The following is a 17488-nucleotide window of genomic DNA, read 5'->3' on the forward strand; positions in this document are numbered from 1 at the left end:
AACCCGGTTCCCCTGCATCGGCAAGCGGACGCGCAACCACTGCGCCACCAGGGAAGCCCTTGTACTTGATTTTTAATCTCATAGTGTTGTGGTCAGAAAAGATGCTTGATATGATTTCAGTGTTCTTAAATTTACTGACGCTTGATTTGTGGCCCAAGATGTGATCTGTCCTGGAGAATGTTCCATGTGCACTTGAGAAGAAAGTATAATCTGCAGTTTTTGGGTGGAATGTCCTATAAATATCAATTAAATCTTCACTCTCATTATTTTGAATTCTTTTTCTGGAAGGTTGCCTATTTCCACTTCATTTAGTTGTTTTTCTGGGGTTTTATCTTGTTTTTTCATCTGGTACATAGCCCTCTGCCTTTTCATCTTGTCTGTCTTTCTGTGAATGTGGTTTTTGTTCCACAGGCTGCAGGATTGTAGTTCTTGCTTCTGCTGTCTGCCCTCTGGTGGATGAAGCTATCTAAGAGGCTTGTGAAAGTTTCCTGATGGGAGGGACTTGTGGTGGGTAGAGCTGGCTGTTGCTCTGGTGGGCAGAGCTCAGTAAAACTTTAATCCACTTGTCTGCTGATGGGTGGGGCTGGGTTCCCTCCCTGTTGGTTGTTTGGCCTGAGATGACCCAACCCTGGAGCCTACCTGGGCTCTTTAGTGGGGCTAATGGCAGGCTCTGGGAGGGCTCATGCCAAGCAGTACTTCGGAGAACTTCTGCTGCCAGTGTCCTTGTCCTCACGGTGAGACACAGCCACTGCCTGCCTCTGCAGGAGACCCTCCAACACTAGCAGGTAGGTCTGGTTCAGTCTCCTATGGGGTCACTGCTCCTTCCCCTGGGTCCCAATGTGCACACTACTTTGTGTGTGCCCTCTAAGAGTGGAGTTTCTGTTTCCCCCAGTCCTGTCAAAGTCCTGCAATCAAATCCCGCTAGCCTTCAAAGTCTGATTCTCTAGGAATTCCTCCTCCCGTTGCTGGACCCCCAGGTTGGGAAGCCTGACATGGGGCTCAGAACCTTCACTCCAGTGGGTGGACTTCTGTGGCATAAGTGTTCTCCAGTTTGTGAGTCACCCACCCAGAAGTTATGGGATTTGATTTTATTGTGATTGTGCCTCTCCTACTGTCTCATTGTGGCTTCTCCTTGTCTTTGGATGTGGGGTATCTTTGTTGGTGAGTCCCAGTGTCTTCCTGTCAATGATTGTTCAGCAGTTAGTTGTGATTCCAGTGCTCTCACAAGAGGGAGTGAGAGCATGTCCTTCTACTCTGCCATCTTGAACCAACCTCTTCCTTCATGCCTTTAGGCTTCACAAATTCACTCTTGTTATCTAAGTAGCTCAGATGTTTCTCCAGTGCAAAGATTTCTGAATGTTCTCTGGCAGAATTACTCCTATTGCTCCCTTTAGTCCCAGAGCACCTTATACATGAGGACACCAAGGCTTGCATGGTACATCCTGTTTGTTCCTGGTTTTTAGATGGTACTTTGAGGGACGGGCACCTTGTCTGCTCCTCATGGGTCACTGATTGGCTCCCAACTGTGAGGATATGAGGGGTTGTCCTTTCTGCTTGGAAAGGTTTGTAGGAGGAATGATGGAAACTCAAGTGGAAAAGGGGGTTAGGCTATTATTGGGGTAGACCGTGGGTGCCAAGATAATAGGTGTGGACCTTTTTTTGTGGTCATTGGGACCCACTGCAGGGTTTTGAGCAGAGAAGGCTCATCATTTCTTCCTTCAGTTATTACCTCATCTCGTGTTCTCCTTTGTAATGGAAATCATCAAGAGAGTTGTCTATGTTTGATAATCCAGTTTTTTTCTGCCCAATCTCTAATTAATTTCCAGCTATTTGGGATTTTTTTAGATAATTTATTTTTACTGATTTCTTATTCAATTCCATTCAAGTCAAAGAACCTTCATAGTGTTTTCCACAGTGTCTATACAGTGCACTAGGGTTTCAGTTTCTCCACATCCTCACCAAAACTTGTTATTTTGTCTGTGTGTGTGTGTTGTTTTTAGTTTTTTAAATAGTGACCATTTTAATGGGTAGAGGTGCTATCATTGTGGTATTGATTTGTATTTCCCTGATAATTTGTAATGCTTAGCGTCTTTTCGTATGCTGTTGGCCATATGCTGTTTATTTAAGTCCTTAGTCCATTTTTTAGTCTGGATATATGTTTTTTGTTAGTGAGCTGGAGTTTTTTATATATTCAGGATATTAACTCTTTATCTGATACATGGTTTGCATCTATTTTCTCTCATTCCATAAATTGCCTTTTCACTTTGTTGTTTGTTCCCCTTGCTGCACAGAAGTTTTTAAGTTTAATGTAGTCTCATTTGTCTATTTTTGCTTTTGTTGCTTGTGCTTTTCGTGTTATATCCAAGAAATTATTGCCTATTCCAATGTCATGAAGCTTTTCCCCTATGTTTCCTTCTAGGAGTTTTATAGTTTCAGGCCTGGGGTTTAGCAATTTTAATATTTGCAAATAATCAACCTTTGGCTTTTTAATTTTCTTTGGAGTTTCATTTATATTTCATTGATATTTTTTCCTCTTTATTATGTTCTTCTTTTTTTTTTTCCTTTTCATTTCATAGCATCTTAAGGTGGGAGCTGGAGTTGTTTTTTTAAATTAAAACTTTTCTTGTGTATTCATTTAAAGTTATAAGTTTCCCTTTAAGAACTGCCTTAGCTGCTGTGTTTGTTGCTAGAATTGCCATAATAAAGCACCATGGACTGGGTGGCTTAAACGACAGAGATTGATTTTCTCTCAATTCTGGAGGCTAGAAGTTAAAGATCAAGCTGTTGGCAGTGTTGGTTTCTTCTGAGGCCCTTCTTTGGCTTGTAGCTGGCTGTCTTCTCCCTGTTTACATGGGCTTCCCTCTGGACCTGTCTGTGTTCAAATTTCCTCTTATAAGGACACCAGTTATATTGGATTAGGGCCCACCCTAATAATGCCATTTTAACCTAATTACCTCTTTGAAGACCTATCTAAAAATACAATCACATTCTAAGGCACTGGAGGTTATGAATTCACATATGAATTTCATAGGGGACACAATACACCTGTAATAGATCTATATCACAAATTTGGTTAGTTGTCATATGTTTCGATATGTTGTGTTTATTAGAGTCATTCAGTTAAAAGTATTTCTAAATGTCCCGTGGAATTTTTTCTTTAATCCATGTCTCCTTTAGACCAGTGTTGCTTTACTGATTCCTACTTTAATTCCATCTTGGGCAAAGAACATACTCTTTTTAAGTTTCAGTCCTTTGAAATTGGTGACTTGTTTTATATGCCTTGGAATTTCATTTTCCTTGGTTAATATTCTTTGTGCCCCTTCTATACTTGCAGGGTTTAGCATTCTATAAATGTCAATTTGATCAATACTGCCTGATAGTATTTTTTAAACCTTCTGTTTTTCTTCTTTACTGTTAGTTTTGCTTTTTCATTTACTGAGAGGTGTATCAAGTTTTTTTAACTGTGATTATGATTGTTTCTCTTTTCCACTCTGTCATTTTTTTCCTTCATGTATTTTTTCCAGTCTATGACTTGACTTTTTATTTTCTGGCCAGTATCTTTTGCAGAACAAAAGTCTTTTAATCCTAACAGAATCCACCTTATCAATATTTTTCTTTCATTGCTTGTGTTTTTGGTGTTATATCTGAAGAGACACTGCCAAGTCCCTGGTCACCTAAATTTTCTCCCATGTTATTTTCTAGGAGTTTTATAGTTTCATATTTTACCTTTAGCTCTGCTATCAAATTTTTAAAAATCAATCAATTAATTAATGGCTGTGTTGGATCTTCATTGTGGTGCTCAGGCTTCTTATGGTGGTGGCTTCTCTTGTTCTGGAGCACAGGCTCTAGGCACACAGGCTTCAGTAGTTGTGGCACGCAGGCTCAGTAGTTGTGGCTTGTGGGCTGTAGAGCGCAAGCTCAGTAGTTGTGGCGCACGGGCTTAGTTGCTCTGCGGCATGTGGGATCTTCCTAGACCAGGGCTCGAACTTGTGTCTCCTGCATTGGCAGGAGGATTCTTAACCACTTCACCACCAGGGAAGTCCCTGCTATCCATTTTGAGTTAATTTTTGTGGAAGGTATAAGGTCTGTGTATGTGGATGTTCAATTGTTCCAGTACTGCCATTTATTGAAAAGATAGTCCTTTCTCCATTAAATTTTCCTTGCTCAGTTGACTTTATTTATGTGAGTCTATTTCTATGCTCTCTATTCTGTTCCATTGATCCATTTATCTATTTTTTAAATTTATTTTTTGCCAATACCACACTTTCTTAATTCCTGTAGCTTTATAGTAAGTTGCAAAATCTGGTCACGTCAGTCTTCTGACTTTGTTGTTCTTCAGTATTGTGTTGGCTCTTCTGGGCCCTTGCCTTTCCATATAAACTTTAGAACCAGTTTGTTGATATCTTCAAAGTAACTTGCTGGGATTTTAATGGATTGAATATATAGATCAAGTTGGGAAGAACTGACATCTTAACAATATCAGGTCTCCCTATCCATAATATGGACTATCCATTTTATTAGATCTTTGATTTTTTTTCAGCAGAGTTTTGTAGTTTTCCTCATATAGATCTTATATGAAAAAATTTAAAAGATTTATGCCTAAGTATTTCATTTTTCTGGGTGCTAATGTGTTGTTGATTTCAAAATCCATCTGTTCATGGCTGGTATAGGAAAGCAGTTGATTTTTGTATATTAACCTTGTATCCTGTAGCTTTGATATATCACTTGTTCTAGAAATTTCTTGTTGATTCTTTGGGATTTTCTGCATAGACAATCAGGTCATCTGCAGGCAAAGACAGTTTTATTTCTTCCTTCCCAATCAGTATACCTTTTATTTTCCTTTCTTATCTTCTTACATTAGCTTGGAATTCCAGCATGGTGTTGAATAGGAGTGGTGAAAGGAGACATTCTTGCCTTTTTGATCTTAGTGGATAGCATATAGTTTCTCAGCATTAAATATTATGTTAGTTGTAGATTTTGCACTTTTTATTTAAGCATAGACACAATTATTTGCAGAGTATCAGCACAGCCCATTTTTAGCCTAATCCTAACAAAATTAATATTGATTCTTTAATGTCATCTAATATCTTATCAGTGTCCATATTTCCTTGATTGCCTCCAAAATGTCTAAACAAGGTCCACACATTGTATTTGCGGTGTCACTTAAGTCTTCCTTTTATTCCATAAGACCTCTCTTTATGCTATTAACTTGTTGAAATCTTCATATTTAAAAAAAATTGCAAATTATGTCAGTTCACCCTCAGTACTTTAGCATCATTTCTTAATAATGACTTGTTTTTCTCTATATCCAGAATATCATGATCGTACCTAACAATATTCACAATAATTATCTAACATCATCTAATACCCAGTTCATTTGAATTGGCCTTCATAGTCCCCAAAATGTTTTTCAGTTCATTTGTGCAGACTAGTCAGTCAAGGCTAATAGATGACATCTGAAGAATGGTGTATCTCTTAAATGGATTTGCATTAAGGACAATCTCTCCTCTTAAAAATTTTGTCATGAAATTAACTTGTTGAAGATCTAGGGTATTTTATGACTGCCCATTCTTAAATTTCAAGTCACATTTCAAATCTTGAGTATATAAGTGAAGGGGAAGGTGCAGCCAGGTTATGGCTTCTACTGTGCTTCAAGTCCCTCCTCCCCCAAATCTACATTCTGTCCTTAGCTGTAGTGGTCTTTCTGTTTTGAATTTCCTAGGCCTTGTCCTTTGGCCTCAGGGCTGATGTGGATGGGGAGCTTCTATTTTCACTATGTCAGGGCACTTTATTTCTCAACGTGAATGCTCACCTGTGGGCACTATGAGGCCCTTTCCTCTTAATAGAGTCCACACAGTGACTTAATAGAGTCTCATCCAGCTGCTGGGGCTGTGGACTTCATTTCCCAACTGGAGATTGGGACTAAACCTGCTGCTGGCCCAGCACTGGGAACCTTATTTACAGGACACTGGTTAAGAATGGATGGTTCTGATGCCCTCTGCAACCTGCCTTCCTTACCTCCTTCTTGCCTCTACTGAACTGGGAGGCTGGATAGAAGGGTACTTCTCCCAAGCACCCCCTCACTTCTCTTCTCTTTCCCCAGCTCTGCCTCTGCAACTTGACTCTTCTCTAGGAAGAGCACTCAGCAGACCAAGAATATGGCCCCAGGGCTCCTGACAACCAGGGATGAGGTGAGTCCTGAAATTTCTTCCTATCTCTAGCAGGATGGACCCATTGCCTTTTCTTGTCTTGGAGCTGCCTTGTTGGTACCTAGCCCCGATCTTGGAGGTGTGGTTCATCTTACCTGGAGCCTTTTCTCAGACTCCTCTGCTCCATTCATGACCTATGCATTCATCAAGTAGTAAAGTGTTATCAACACGGTTAAAACACAATCATGCTTATGTGCCCAGTGATTCCCAAGGCCTAAAAAAGTGAAGGAAGGCTTTCAAGGAAGGAGCTGCCTGAGCTGCCCCTGACAGATTTGGCAAGTTGAGGAACTGAGGGAATGCATTCCTGTGGGAATGTGGCTGGAAGCCTAGCACGTCTCAGAGAGCAGGTGACCTGCAGGCTGTCCCTCATCATATGGGAAGCTTGGAGCAGTCAGTGGCCTTTTGTCACATCCTTTTTCTCTGTTTAGAGGTGAGGATGTTGATCTGCTGTCTGCTGGTGATTCATGGGTAGATTTAGTTTGGCTGACCCCATGCTTTATATTTGTGTTTTCCACACTTAAAAATTGGAAGATTACACCTAAGTCCTGAGTCCACACTCTTGGTGTGTATGACAAGTAGCTGGAGCCAAACGGCATCTCCATGGTGTAGTCACACCCCCTTGTGCCCCTTAACCCCACGGCTGAGGTGCCTGATTCATTCATTACTTGCCTTGCCCCCGACGGCTTTGCTTTCACCCGCTTTGAGCCTGGATGGAAGTAGTTCAGCCAGAATCCTGAAAGCCAGGCTGAGGAGTGTGGACTTGAACCTGGAACAAGTTAGGTTTTGAAGGATTCTGAGAAGGAATTTGCCATAAATAGTAATCGAATGAATGTATGTCCTGAAGGGAAGATTTTCTAATCCCTGAGACTAGGCATATTGTGAACTTGACGTAATCAAATGGAGTTAACGTTTACTGATCACCTAAACAGATGCCAGGTGGGATGCTTATGCTGATTACCAAATATAGTGTCAGTTGGGCTAATTAAGTTTGGCTTTGCCTGTCCTAAAAATATGACAAGTGTAGAATTTTTTGGTAAGATCTGAACTTGATCTTAATACTGAGCTCATATAGTGGATATTTGTCTGTTACTGTATCAGTTAAAAATGATTGGTTTTGATGTTATCAGATATCGTTGAGGGCTGTATGTCCCTTAGTTGTCAAATCTTTTATACCTTTGAGAGAAAATGTTTATGTAGTGCATGCAATTCAGAATGTTCCCGGGGTGGGGAGGTGCTTTTCTTTTGTATGTTTCACTTTACCATTTCTGATGTTAATAGAGAAGCATTCTTGGCCAAAATGGAACATTACTTTTCCTGTCTCTATTCTGCCACTTCCTGTGGGATCCTTAGCACACCCTGAACCTTATCCTATCTATGACCAACATCTCTCAGTATACATTTTTTTCTTTTATTCATTCATGAAAAATTGATTCCAGGGCACGAGCATCTGAGTAGGTTTGTTTTTTAAGATGGAAGTTTCCATACCTGCAAATGTAAGACACTTATAACATAGCTGTTTCATAAATGGACCCAATCTTAACTTACTTTGAAAGTACAGAAGAACAAAGGGGTTTGTTTGTTTTTATGTTTGTTATTTGAGGCATAGAAATTATTTATTTTAGGGTTCTTTAAATTGCATTTTCAGGTACTTTGTTATATGTCAGTTCTGAATTACATAGAATATTCTGACCTATATATATATCATGACATTTAGGCATTTTTTTCCTAAGGGCTTTTACCTGAGAGGAGAAATTGGAATATGCATTAGAGTTGTGACATTGAAGGGGGTTGTACCTAGAGGCTATTAACTAGTAGGAAATTAGCACTCTTTTATTTAATCTCAAAAAAGTTTTTTGAATGTCTGCTGTGTGCAGGAGCCTTTGATGGTTTACAGACAGTGTAACCTATAGCACAGCCTCCATTCTTATACGACGTCCAACTTTTTTAGGGGTTTACTTATCACTGGAATTAAATATTTTGAAAAGTTTTCATTGACATATAATTCATTTCCAATAAAATTTGCCCTTTTAAAGAGTACAATTCAGTAGATTTTAATATATTCACAAAATTGTGCAACATTTGCCACTATCTAATTCCATAATGTTTTCAGACCCACCCCCACCCCAAAGAAACCCTGCACGCATTAGGAGTCACTCCCCATTCTCCCCTCCCCCAGCTCTTGACAACCACTAATCTATTTTTATAGATTTGGTTGTTCTGGATGTTTCATATAAATGGACTCATATAATATGTGGTCTTTTGTGTCTGTTTTCTTTCACTTAGCATAATATTTTCAAGATTCATCCACATTGTAGCCCAAATCAGTAATATTTCATTTAAGTAATATTTCATTAATTAAGTAATATTTCATTTCATACTATTCAACCTGCTTTAAGGTTGAATCGTATTCCATTGTATGGCTATGAGACATTTTGTTTATTCATTTATCTATTGATGGACATTTCAATTATCCCTATCACTTGAATTTAATTAATATTTTTGGTCTGTGTGCATCTGACTGATTTTAATGATAAAATTGTAGTGTATTAAAACTAGTGACTACCCCACTCTCATACCTTTAAGCGAAGAAACCACAAACATTCATATTGAAATCAATGACTCTACAGTTTAAAAACATTCACGGATTTTCACTATTCCATCCCACTGTTTCTCAGTCATTGGAAATTTAACCTGTTCTCAATGTTTGAGAACCTATTTCTGAAGGAAATTTTGTTCATGAAGTGAATTTTGGACTTACCACAAAATATGGCCAAGTGAAGAGACGTGAGTGTTTTAAATCATATGAGCTACAACTCTATAGTAGAGTATCTGTGTTCTTTTGTCTGCTTTCAAAACCATCCACAAGATGCTCTAACACCTCTGCTCTCTATTCTACCACTAGCTTACCTTTCCCTCCTGCCAGATGTTTTACCCTACCCATATCATAGGCTTTCTCCCTCTCCTGCTCATGGCATCTGTATTCCCTTCCTCCCTACATGCCTCATCTTGATTCTTAGCCCTCTGCTTTTTCCTCAACTATTCTGAATCTTACTTATCTTTTAAATTTTAATTTTTTTTGATATATTGTTTACATACCATAATTCACCCTGTGGATGAAATTATCAGGCAGGGACTTTAAAGTCTCTACATTAACTATGCCCAATGAGGAAAGGAAAACATAGCACTCACTATCAGCTATCAGATAAAATCAACTTCAAGACAAAGGGAAAGAAGACCATTTCGGAATGATAAAGGAGTCACTTCATCAGGAGGACATAAGAGTTATGTGTGTATATAACTGTTCAAAATAACAAAGCTTCAAAATAATTGTCAGAATTAAAGGGAGAAAAAGGCCCCCCTTTGAGTAATTGATAGAACAACTAGGTAAAAAATTAGTAAAGACATAGATGATCTGAAGAAAACTAGCAACTGTGTTATCCTGGTTGATAATTATAGAACAGTGCACCCTACAACTGTAGAATACACATTCTTTTCAAGTACATTGGGTATGCTCACCAAGACAGACTACACGGGGGCTCTATAAAGGAAGTCTTAATAAATTTAAAAAGATTTAAAGAATACAAAGTATATTCTATGACTCTTAAGAGAATTGTATTAGAAGTCAATAATAAGATAAATTTAAAATGTTGGAAATTAAACAACACACTCTTTACTAATCCTTACATCAAAGAAGAAATTGTAAGAGAAATTAGAACAGAGTGATGATGGAAATACAACATATCAAAGCTTGTGGGAGGCTAACCTGGGTAGTTCTCCCTTGCCAGCCCTCTAGCAGTGCCCTCCACTACTTCTGGGGCTAGGGTCTCTGTGCTAGCCCCACCCCTGGCATCCAACTTAGAGACCCATGCAGTGTCCCCAGAAGGACTGAGAGGAAGATAGAGTATTGCTGATTGGGCCCCCATATTCCCTCTCTCACTTGACTTTCTGTTCCTTGTTGGGGAAGCTCATGGTCTGTGATTTGATGATGAGGTTACAAGGATTAGCAGTTGGGAAGTGACTGGAATGAACACCCCAGAGCCATCACCTGCTTGCTTTCTTAGACTGGGATAGAGGCAGCTACATGTGGCCACAGTGCTAGCTTGCCAATTGGCTGATGAGCCACTCTGGACTTTATCTGAATTACTTTGGTATCAGGCACATTGCTCCCAAAAGCAAGATCTCCTTTGCCTAATGAGAAAGACCTTCAGGACAGAAACATCATAGGCTCTGCCTTCAGTGGACTAATGTTGAATAGGAGAAAATTCATGTATACAACCTAAATCAAAACAGGCAATTCTGCAATAAAGATGGAGACAAACCATCTTATTCTGTGAAAGAAGAAATCTCAGATAATGGTTCCTTCTTGGTACTGGGGATGGTCTTGAGGCATGGTCCTTGGGAGCCTGGTTTGGGGAAAGCTTGTAACATTGGCTCAGGTTAGATTCTTCCAAGACCCTCCCTGAGGAATTCTCTTGTATTTCTGGCAAGTGACCATGCCTCCCCAAATTCTGCAGGAACAAGAACCAAGGGATTTGATGAGTGTAGGAGCAACGTCAGTCTAAACTCAGACCTTCCTACAAGGAGAATGATACTTCAGGAAGGAGAACCCACAATTGTGTCATTTATGGCAGAGGCTTCAGATTCAATTATGAACTCGGGCAACATCAGAAAATTCATTGTGGTGAGAAACCCTATGTGTGTGATAATGGAAGTAAATGCTTCATTGAAAGCTCAAAACTTACTCAGTATCAGAGAATTCATACTGGAGAGAAACTTTACAAGTGTACTGAATATTTTAAAAGCTTCAGTCAAAATTCTAATCTTCAGCATTAGAGATTTCACACTGGAGAGAAACCCTATGGATGTAACAGTATAGGAAAAGAAAGGATTTAAATCCATCTCAAATCTCTTTCAGCACCAGAGCATCCATTTGGGAGAGAAACTTAAAAATCTGGTTAAGTGTGAGATAGATAGCCTTTAGTTAGAACTCATACCTTGTTCCACATAGGCAAAATTACAAACTCATAGGGAGAAGCCCTATGAGTGTAAGGTGTGTGGGAAATCCTTTATCTGTAGCTTATATCTAACCCAACACCAAAGAATCTACTTCAGAGAGAAGTCCTACAGATGTGGTAAATGTGGGAGGGGCTTCTGTTTGAACTCACAACTTGGCCAGCACCAAAGAAGTTACAGCATGGGAAAAAAGCCATACAAATGTAGTATCTATAGGGAGTGCTTCAGCCAGAGCTTCTACCATCATTACCACCACAGAATCCCCACTGGTGAGAAACTCTATGGATGTGATAAGTGTGGGAAAGCCTTTTGTCAAATTGCAAATCTTATTCAGCATCAGGAAGTTTATACTGGAGAGAAACCCTCTGTATTAGACTGCTAGGGCTGCCATAAAAGAGTATCACACACTAGGTGACCTAAACAACAGAAATTTTATTTTCTCACAGTTCTGGGGGCTGGAAAATCTAAGATCCAGGTGTAGCCAATTCAGTTCCTGGTGAGGATTCTTCCTGGCTTGTAGATGTCTGGCTTCTTGCTGTGTGTTCATGTGGCAGAGACAGAGTTCTGGTATCTCTTCCTCTTATGAGGCACCATTCCTGTTGGATCAGGGCCCCACCCTTATGACCTCATTTAGCCTCAATACTCCCTTAGAGGCCCCATCTCTAAATACAACCAAATTGGGGTTAAGGCTTCAACATAATTTTGTGGGACATAATTCAGTCCATGGCATTCCACCCCCGACCCTTCAAAATTCATGTCCTTCTGACATGAACATACAGTATTTCATCTTAACAGCCCCCCAGATCTTAACTCATACCAGCATCAACTTTAAAGCCCAAAGTCTCCTCTAAATATCTAAATCAGATATAGGTGAGACATGAGTAAAGGTACCATTTCCCTAAGGTAAAATTCCTCTCCAGTTGTGAACCTGTGAAACCAGGCAAGTTATGTACTTGCAAAATAAAATGATGGACAGGAGTAGGATACACATTCCCATTCTAAAAGTGAGAAATCAGAAGGAAGATAGGGTGAAGGTTTCTAAATAAGTCCAAACCTAGCAAGGTAAATTGTATTAGATCCTAAGGCTGGAGAATAACCCTCTGGTTTGATGTTCTACTCTCCAGGCCCACTGGATTGACAGTACCCCTTTGGCCCAGAGGGGTGACCCTGCCTCTGTGGCTTTCTGAGAGGGCCCTGCTGTAAGCAAGGAGTGGCAGCCTTGCCCCCTGGGCCTGTGGTGGGATTAGCAACCCTGACAACTTACGAATAGCCTCTCTTTCCTTGAAGCATAATGCATATTCACACTCTTCCTGTTTCATCCCATTTTCTGTGCCTACTTTAGTCCCAGCTGCAGTGTTTTTGTGGGTATACTTCCATCTCTTCCTGGCTTCTGCTGAGATGGCTGATTAAATTTATGGTTCACACCCGTACTAATTACCTTATCAAATTGTTCAGACATGCCCTCAGTGTTCTCCTCAGAACATGTTTTCTCTCTCTTTTTTTTACAATGTAGGTAAGTTAAGAATTTTCCAATCTTCAGTATGGGTTCCTTTTTACTTAACAATTCCTTCTTCAATTCATCTCTCTTCTTTCACATTTTACCATAAGTAGTCAGGAGGAACCAAGCCACTCCTTAACACTGCTTTGAAATCTTGGTTAAATATCCAGTCTCATCACTCACAAGTTCAACCTTCCACAGAACACTAGAACACAGTTCACTCAAGTTCTTTGCCACTTTATAGCAAGGATCACCTTTTCTCCAGTTTCCAGTAACCTGTTCCTCATTTCCATCTGAGACATCACCAGAATGTCCTTTAACATCTGTATTTCTGCCATCACTTTTTTCATGATTATTTATGTATTCTCTAAGAAGTTGGAACTTTTCTTTTCAGCTCTTCTCTTTCTGAGTCCTCATAAAAATCACCTTTAATATTTGTATTTCTACCAACAGTCCCTTCATGTCAATCTCAGATCTTTCTAACATGCACCACAAAATTCTTCCAATCTCTACCCATCATACAGTTTCAAAGCCATGTCCACAGTTTTAGGAATTTGTTACAGCAGCACCCCACTGTCAGTACCAAAATCTGTATTAGTCTGCTAGGGCTGCCATAACAAAATACCATTGACTGGTGACTTAAACAACATAAATTTATTTCTCACAGTTTTCAAAGCTGGGAAGTTAAAATTAGGGTACTGGCTGATTTGGTTCCTGGTGAGGGTCTCTTCCTGGCTTTCATACTGCTGCCTTCTTGCTGTGTGCTCACATAGCAGCATCAGAAAGAGAGTAAGCTCTGGTCTCTTCTTATAAGGTACCAACCCTATCAGGGCCCTACCTTTCTGACCTCATTTAACCTTATCCTTTACATGCCATATCTCCAAATATAGACACATTGAGAATAAGGAGTCAACATGAATTTTGAGAGGACACAATTTAGTCCATAGCACCCCACAAATGTTATGAGTGTGGAAAAACCTTTAGTCAAAATTCACAACAAGCATCAGAGAGTACACAAGTAAAAATTCACAGGGGTGGAGAGAACCCTTAAATACAGTGAATGTGAAACTCTAGATTTATTCAGTGTCAAGAAGACTGATAGAGGGAGAAAGGCCATAGATACAAGTGACATGTAGGAAGCTTCAATGTGCTAAGCCCATATGGATCCTGGCTCCACATCAGAGTGTTGACACCAGGAAGTGTAAGGAACATGAGGAAGATTCTGATGATACTCAGTGTATGTAAGATCATGAGAGCCCTGTGAATAATCTCTTTCCAATTTATTGAAAGTATTAGTCTGGGCCATATACTGGGATATGGAAAGTGCCCTTGGAAACACATCTCCTTAAAAGTGACTTTAAAAGTTTTTGTTGATGTGAAATTCACATAACATAAAGTTAGCCATTTTAATATGTACAATTCAGTGGCATTTAGTACATTCACAGTGTTGTGCAACCATCACCTCTATCTAGTTCCAGCATTTCTATCATTAAGCAATCACTCCCTATTTGCTCCTCTTCCCAGATACTGACAACCACTAACCCTCTTGTGTCTCTTTGGTTTTACCTGTTGTGGATATTTCATATAAATGGAATCATACAATTAAAAAAAAACTGTGATATGAAAAATGACAGAGTAAGGGAAATCCATGATCGTACCTGCTCAAAAGCAACTAATGGGCTGCCAGAAACTGTCAGAATTAACTTTTGTAAAACATTGGAATCTAGCCAAAACTGGAAGATTTGGTGAAGAAAGAAGCTCCTTAGTTTGTGGCAGGAGAGTACTGTGGCGTTTTAAACTTCCTGTGTACCAACTATCCATGAGGAAGCCCCAGCACAAAGATTTTAAATCAACTATCTTAAATATGCATAAAGAGCTAAAGGAAACCATGGACATGGAATGAAAGGAACTAGGTCAACAATGTTTGAACAAATAGAGATTATCAATAAAGAGAAATTATAGAAGGGAACCATATAGGAATCTTGGAGCTGCAAAGTACAATAACTGAAGGGAAAAATTCATTATAGGGGTTCAACAGCATATTTAAACAGGTAAAATTAAGTCTGTGCACTTGGAAATATTTCAACTGAGGTTACCCATTGTGAGGAACAGAAAGAAAAGGTGAATGAAAGATGAACAGAGCTTGAAAGACCTGCATGACACCATCAGGTTTACTTACATACACATAATGGGAATTGCAGAAGGAAAGGGGAGAGAGAAAATTTCAAGAAATGATATCCAGAAACTTCCCAAATTTGTTAAAAGAATAAATCTATACATCCCTGACACTCAACAGACTCCAAGTAGGATAAACTCAAAAAGATCCACACCAAATTGTCAAAACCCAGAGAGAGAATTTTGAAAGCAACAAGTGAGAAGTTGTTTGTTACCTACAAGGGACCATCAAGTAGATTAACAGCCAATTTCTCATCAGAAACCATGGAGGCCACCAGTCAGGGAGATAACACATTTTAAGTCTTGGAAGAAAAACTGTCAACTAAGAATACTATATCTGGCAAATTATTCTTGAAGGATGAGGGAGAAATTAAGATGTTACCAGATAAAACTGAGAGAGCTCATTAACAGTAGACATGCTCTACAAAAACCCCAAAACCAAAACAAAACAAAAAATTCAAGCTGATTTGAAAAGGACACTAGATAGTAACTCTAAACTGTAAGAAAGAAAAGTGAACACTAGTACAGAGGGTTGTATAAAGCCAGTATTATTGTGCTTTTTGTTTGGTTTATAACTTCTGCTTTTTCTATATGATTTCAGGCAAACACAAAAAATATACATCTATGTTAATGGGCATACACTGTATAAAGATGTAATCTTGGACAATTACAAAATAAGGGGAGAGGGATGGAAAAGTATAGGAGCAGAGTGTTTGTATACTATTGAAACTAAGTTAGTAGATTTTTACAAGTTTAACATGTTAACATGGTAACCGCTAAGAAAATACTTAAAAATATACAGAAAATGAAAGAAATGATAAAAGTGAAAAAAATACAAGAAAAAAATCAATAAATATTTTAAAAGGCAGTAATGGAGGAACTGAGGAAAAAAAGATATACACAGAAAACAAAAGGCTAAATGGCAAAAGTAAATCCTTCCTTTTCAGTAATCACATTAAATATAAATGGAATAAACTCCCCAATCAAAAGGGCTAGGTTAGCAGTTTGGATTAAAAAAAACCCCAAGATCTATACATATACTGCCTACAAGAGACTCACTTTAGATAATATGGACATAAAGAGGTTGAAAGTAAAAGGATGGAAAAAGATATTTCATACAAATAGTAATCAAAAGAGAGTTGGGATGGCTGTATCATGAGACAAAACAGGTTTTAAATTAGGAAAAGATAATAAAATGAAGAAAGACATATTGATAAAAGGTTCACTACAGAAATAATATATAGCAATTATAAATATAAACATAACCGAGCAATATAGTCCCAACAGATATGGAGTAAAAATGGACAGAATTGAGAGAAAAATAGGTCTGCAATAATGGTTGGTGACTTCAATACCCAGCTTTCTATACTGCATAGGGCAGCCAGACAGGAGATAAACAAGGAAATAAAAGAACTTGAACTACACTGTAAATCAGTTTCACCTAACATATGTACAGAACACACCACCCAACAACAGCAAAATATATATTCCACTCAAGTGCACATGGAACGTTCTCCAGGATAGACCATATGTTAGGCCATAGGTAAGTCTTAAGTTTGAAATGATTGAAATCTTACAAAGTAACTTTTCTGTTCACAATGGAATGAAACTAGAAATGAATAACAGAACTTTGGAAAATTCACAAATATGTGGAAACTAAGTAGGACACTCTTAAACAACTAATGTGTCAAGAAGAAAAATCACAAAGTAGAAAATACTTTGGGAGACAAATGGAAATGAAAACATGACATACCAAAACTTATGGAATATGGTGAAAACAGTGCTTAGAGGGAAATTTATAGCTGTAAATGCCTGTATTAAGGGAGAACTCAAATTAATAACCTAACTGTACAACCTATGTAACTAGAAAAAGAAGCACCAACTAAACTCAAGCTAGCAGAAGGCAGGAAATAATAAAAGAGCAAAGACAAAATAGAGAATAGAAAAATGATAGAGAAATCAACACAACCTAAAGTTGGTTCCTTAAAAAGATTAACAAAATTGACAAACCTTTATCTAAATTGACTAACAAAAAAAAGACTCAAGTTACTGAAATCAGAAATGAAACCGGAAACTTTATTATCAATTTTTAAAAAATATAGAGGATTATAAGGGAATACTATTAACAGCTGTATGCCAACAAATTTGCTACCCAAGGTGACATGGACAAATTTTGAGACATGCACAGTTTATCTCAACTGACTCAGGAAAGAATAGAAATAATGGATTGATCTATAACTAGTGAGGATATTGGAGCAGTCATTAAGAAAACCTCCCAACAGAGAAAAGCTCACAATGAGATGGCTTCACTTGTTAATTCTACTAAATATATAAAGAAGAGTTAACACAGATCTTTCTCAAACTATTCCAAAATACTGGAGAGGACACTTTCTGTCTCATTCTGTGACACATTGCTCTTACTACAGAGGTCTCAGACAAAGACACTACAAGAAAAGAAAACTACAGGCTAATATCCCTTATGAATATAGGGGCAAAAATCCTCACCAAAATGTTGTAACTCATGACCAAGTGAGATTTACAATGATGTTTCAAAATATTAAAATCCTGTAATATACTTCATTCAGAGAATGAA

The 17488-nt window shown here is 38.4% G+C and overlaps 1 protein-coding gene across 3 annotated transcripts in view; it reads left to right on the forward strand.

The window, feature by feature from the left end:
- Positions 1–17488, forward strand: part of ZNF169 (zinc finger protein 169) — a 56743-nt gene that overhangs the window by 12967 nt on the left and 26288 nt on the right. The window contains exons 1-2 of one of the 3 annotated variants that reach the window (XM_024117182.3): positions 50–785; positions 6104–6191. In XM_024117182.3, coding sequence (XP_023972950.1) covers positions 6159–6191 — 33 coding nt within the window. In that variant the 5' untranslated portion in view covers positions 50–785; positions 6104–6158. Of the gene's footprint in view, positions 1–49; positions 786–6103; positions 6192–17488 lie in introns of those variants that run through there. The other 2 variants (XM_024117184.3, XM_024117183.3) reach the window with 2 other exon arrangements.

Source organism: Physeter macrocephalus, chromosome 9, assembly GCF_002837175.3.
Source record: "Physeter macrocephalus isolate SW-GA chromosome 9, ASM283717v5, whole genome shotgun sequence".
Classification (NCBI taxonomy): domain Eukaryota; kingdom Metazoa; phylum Chordata; class Mammalia; order Artiodactyla; family Physeteridae; genus Physeter; species Physeter macrocephalus.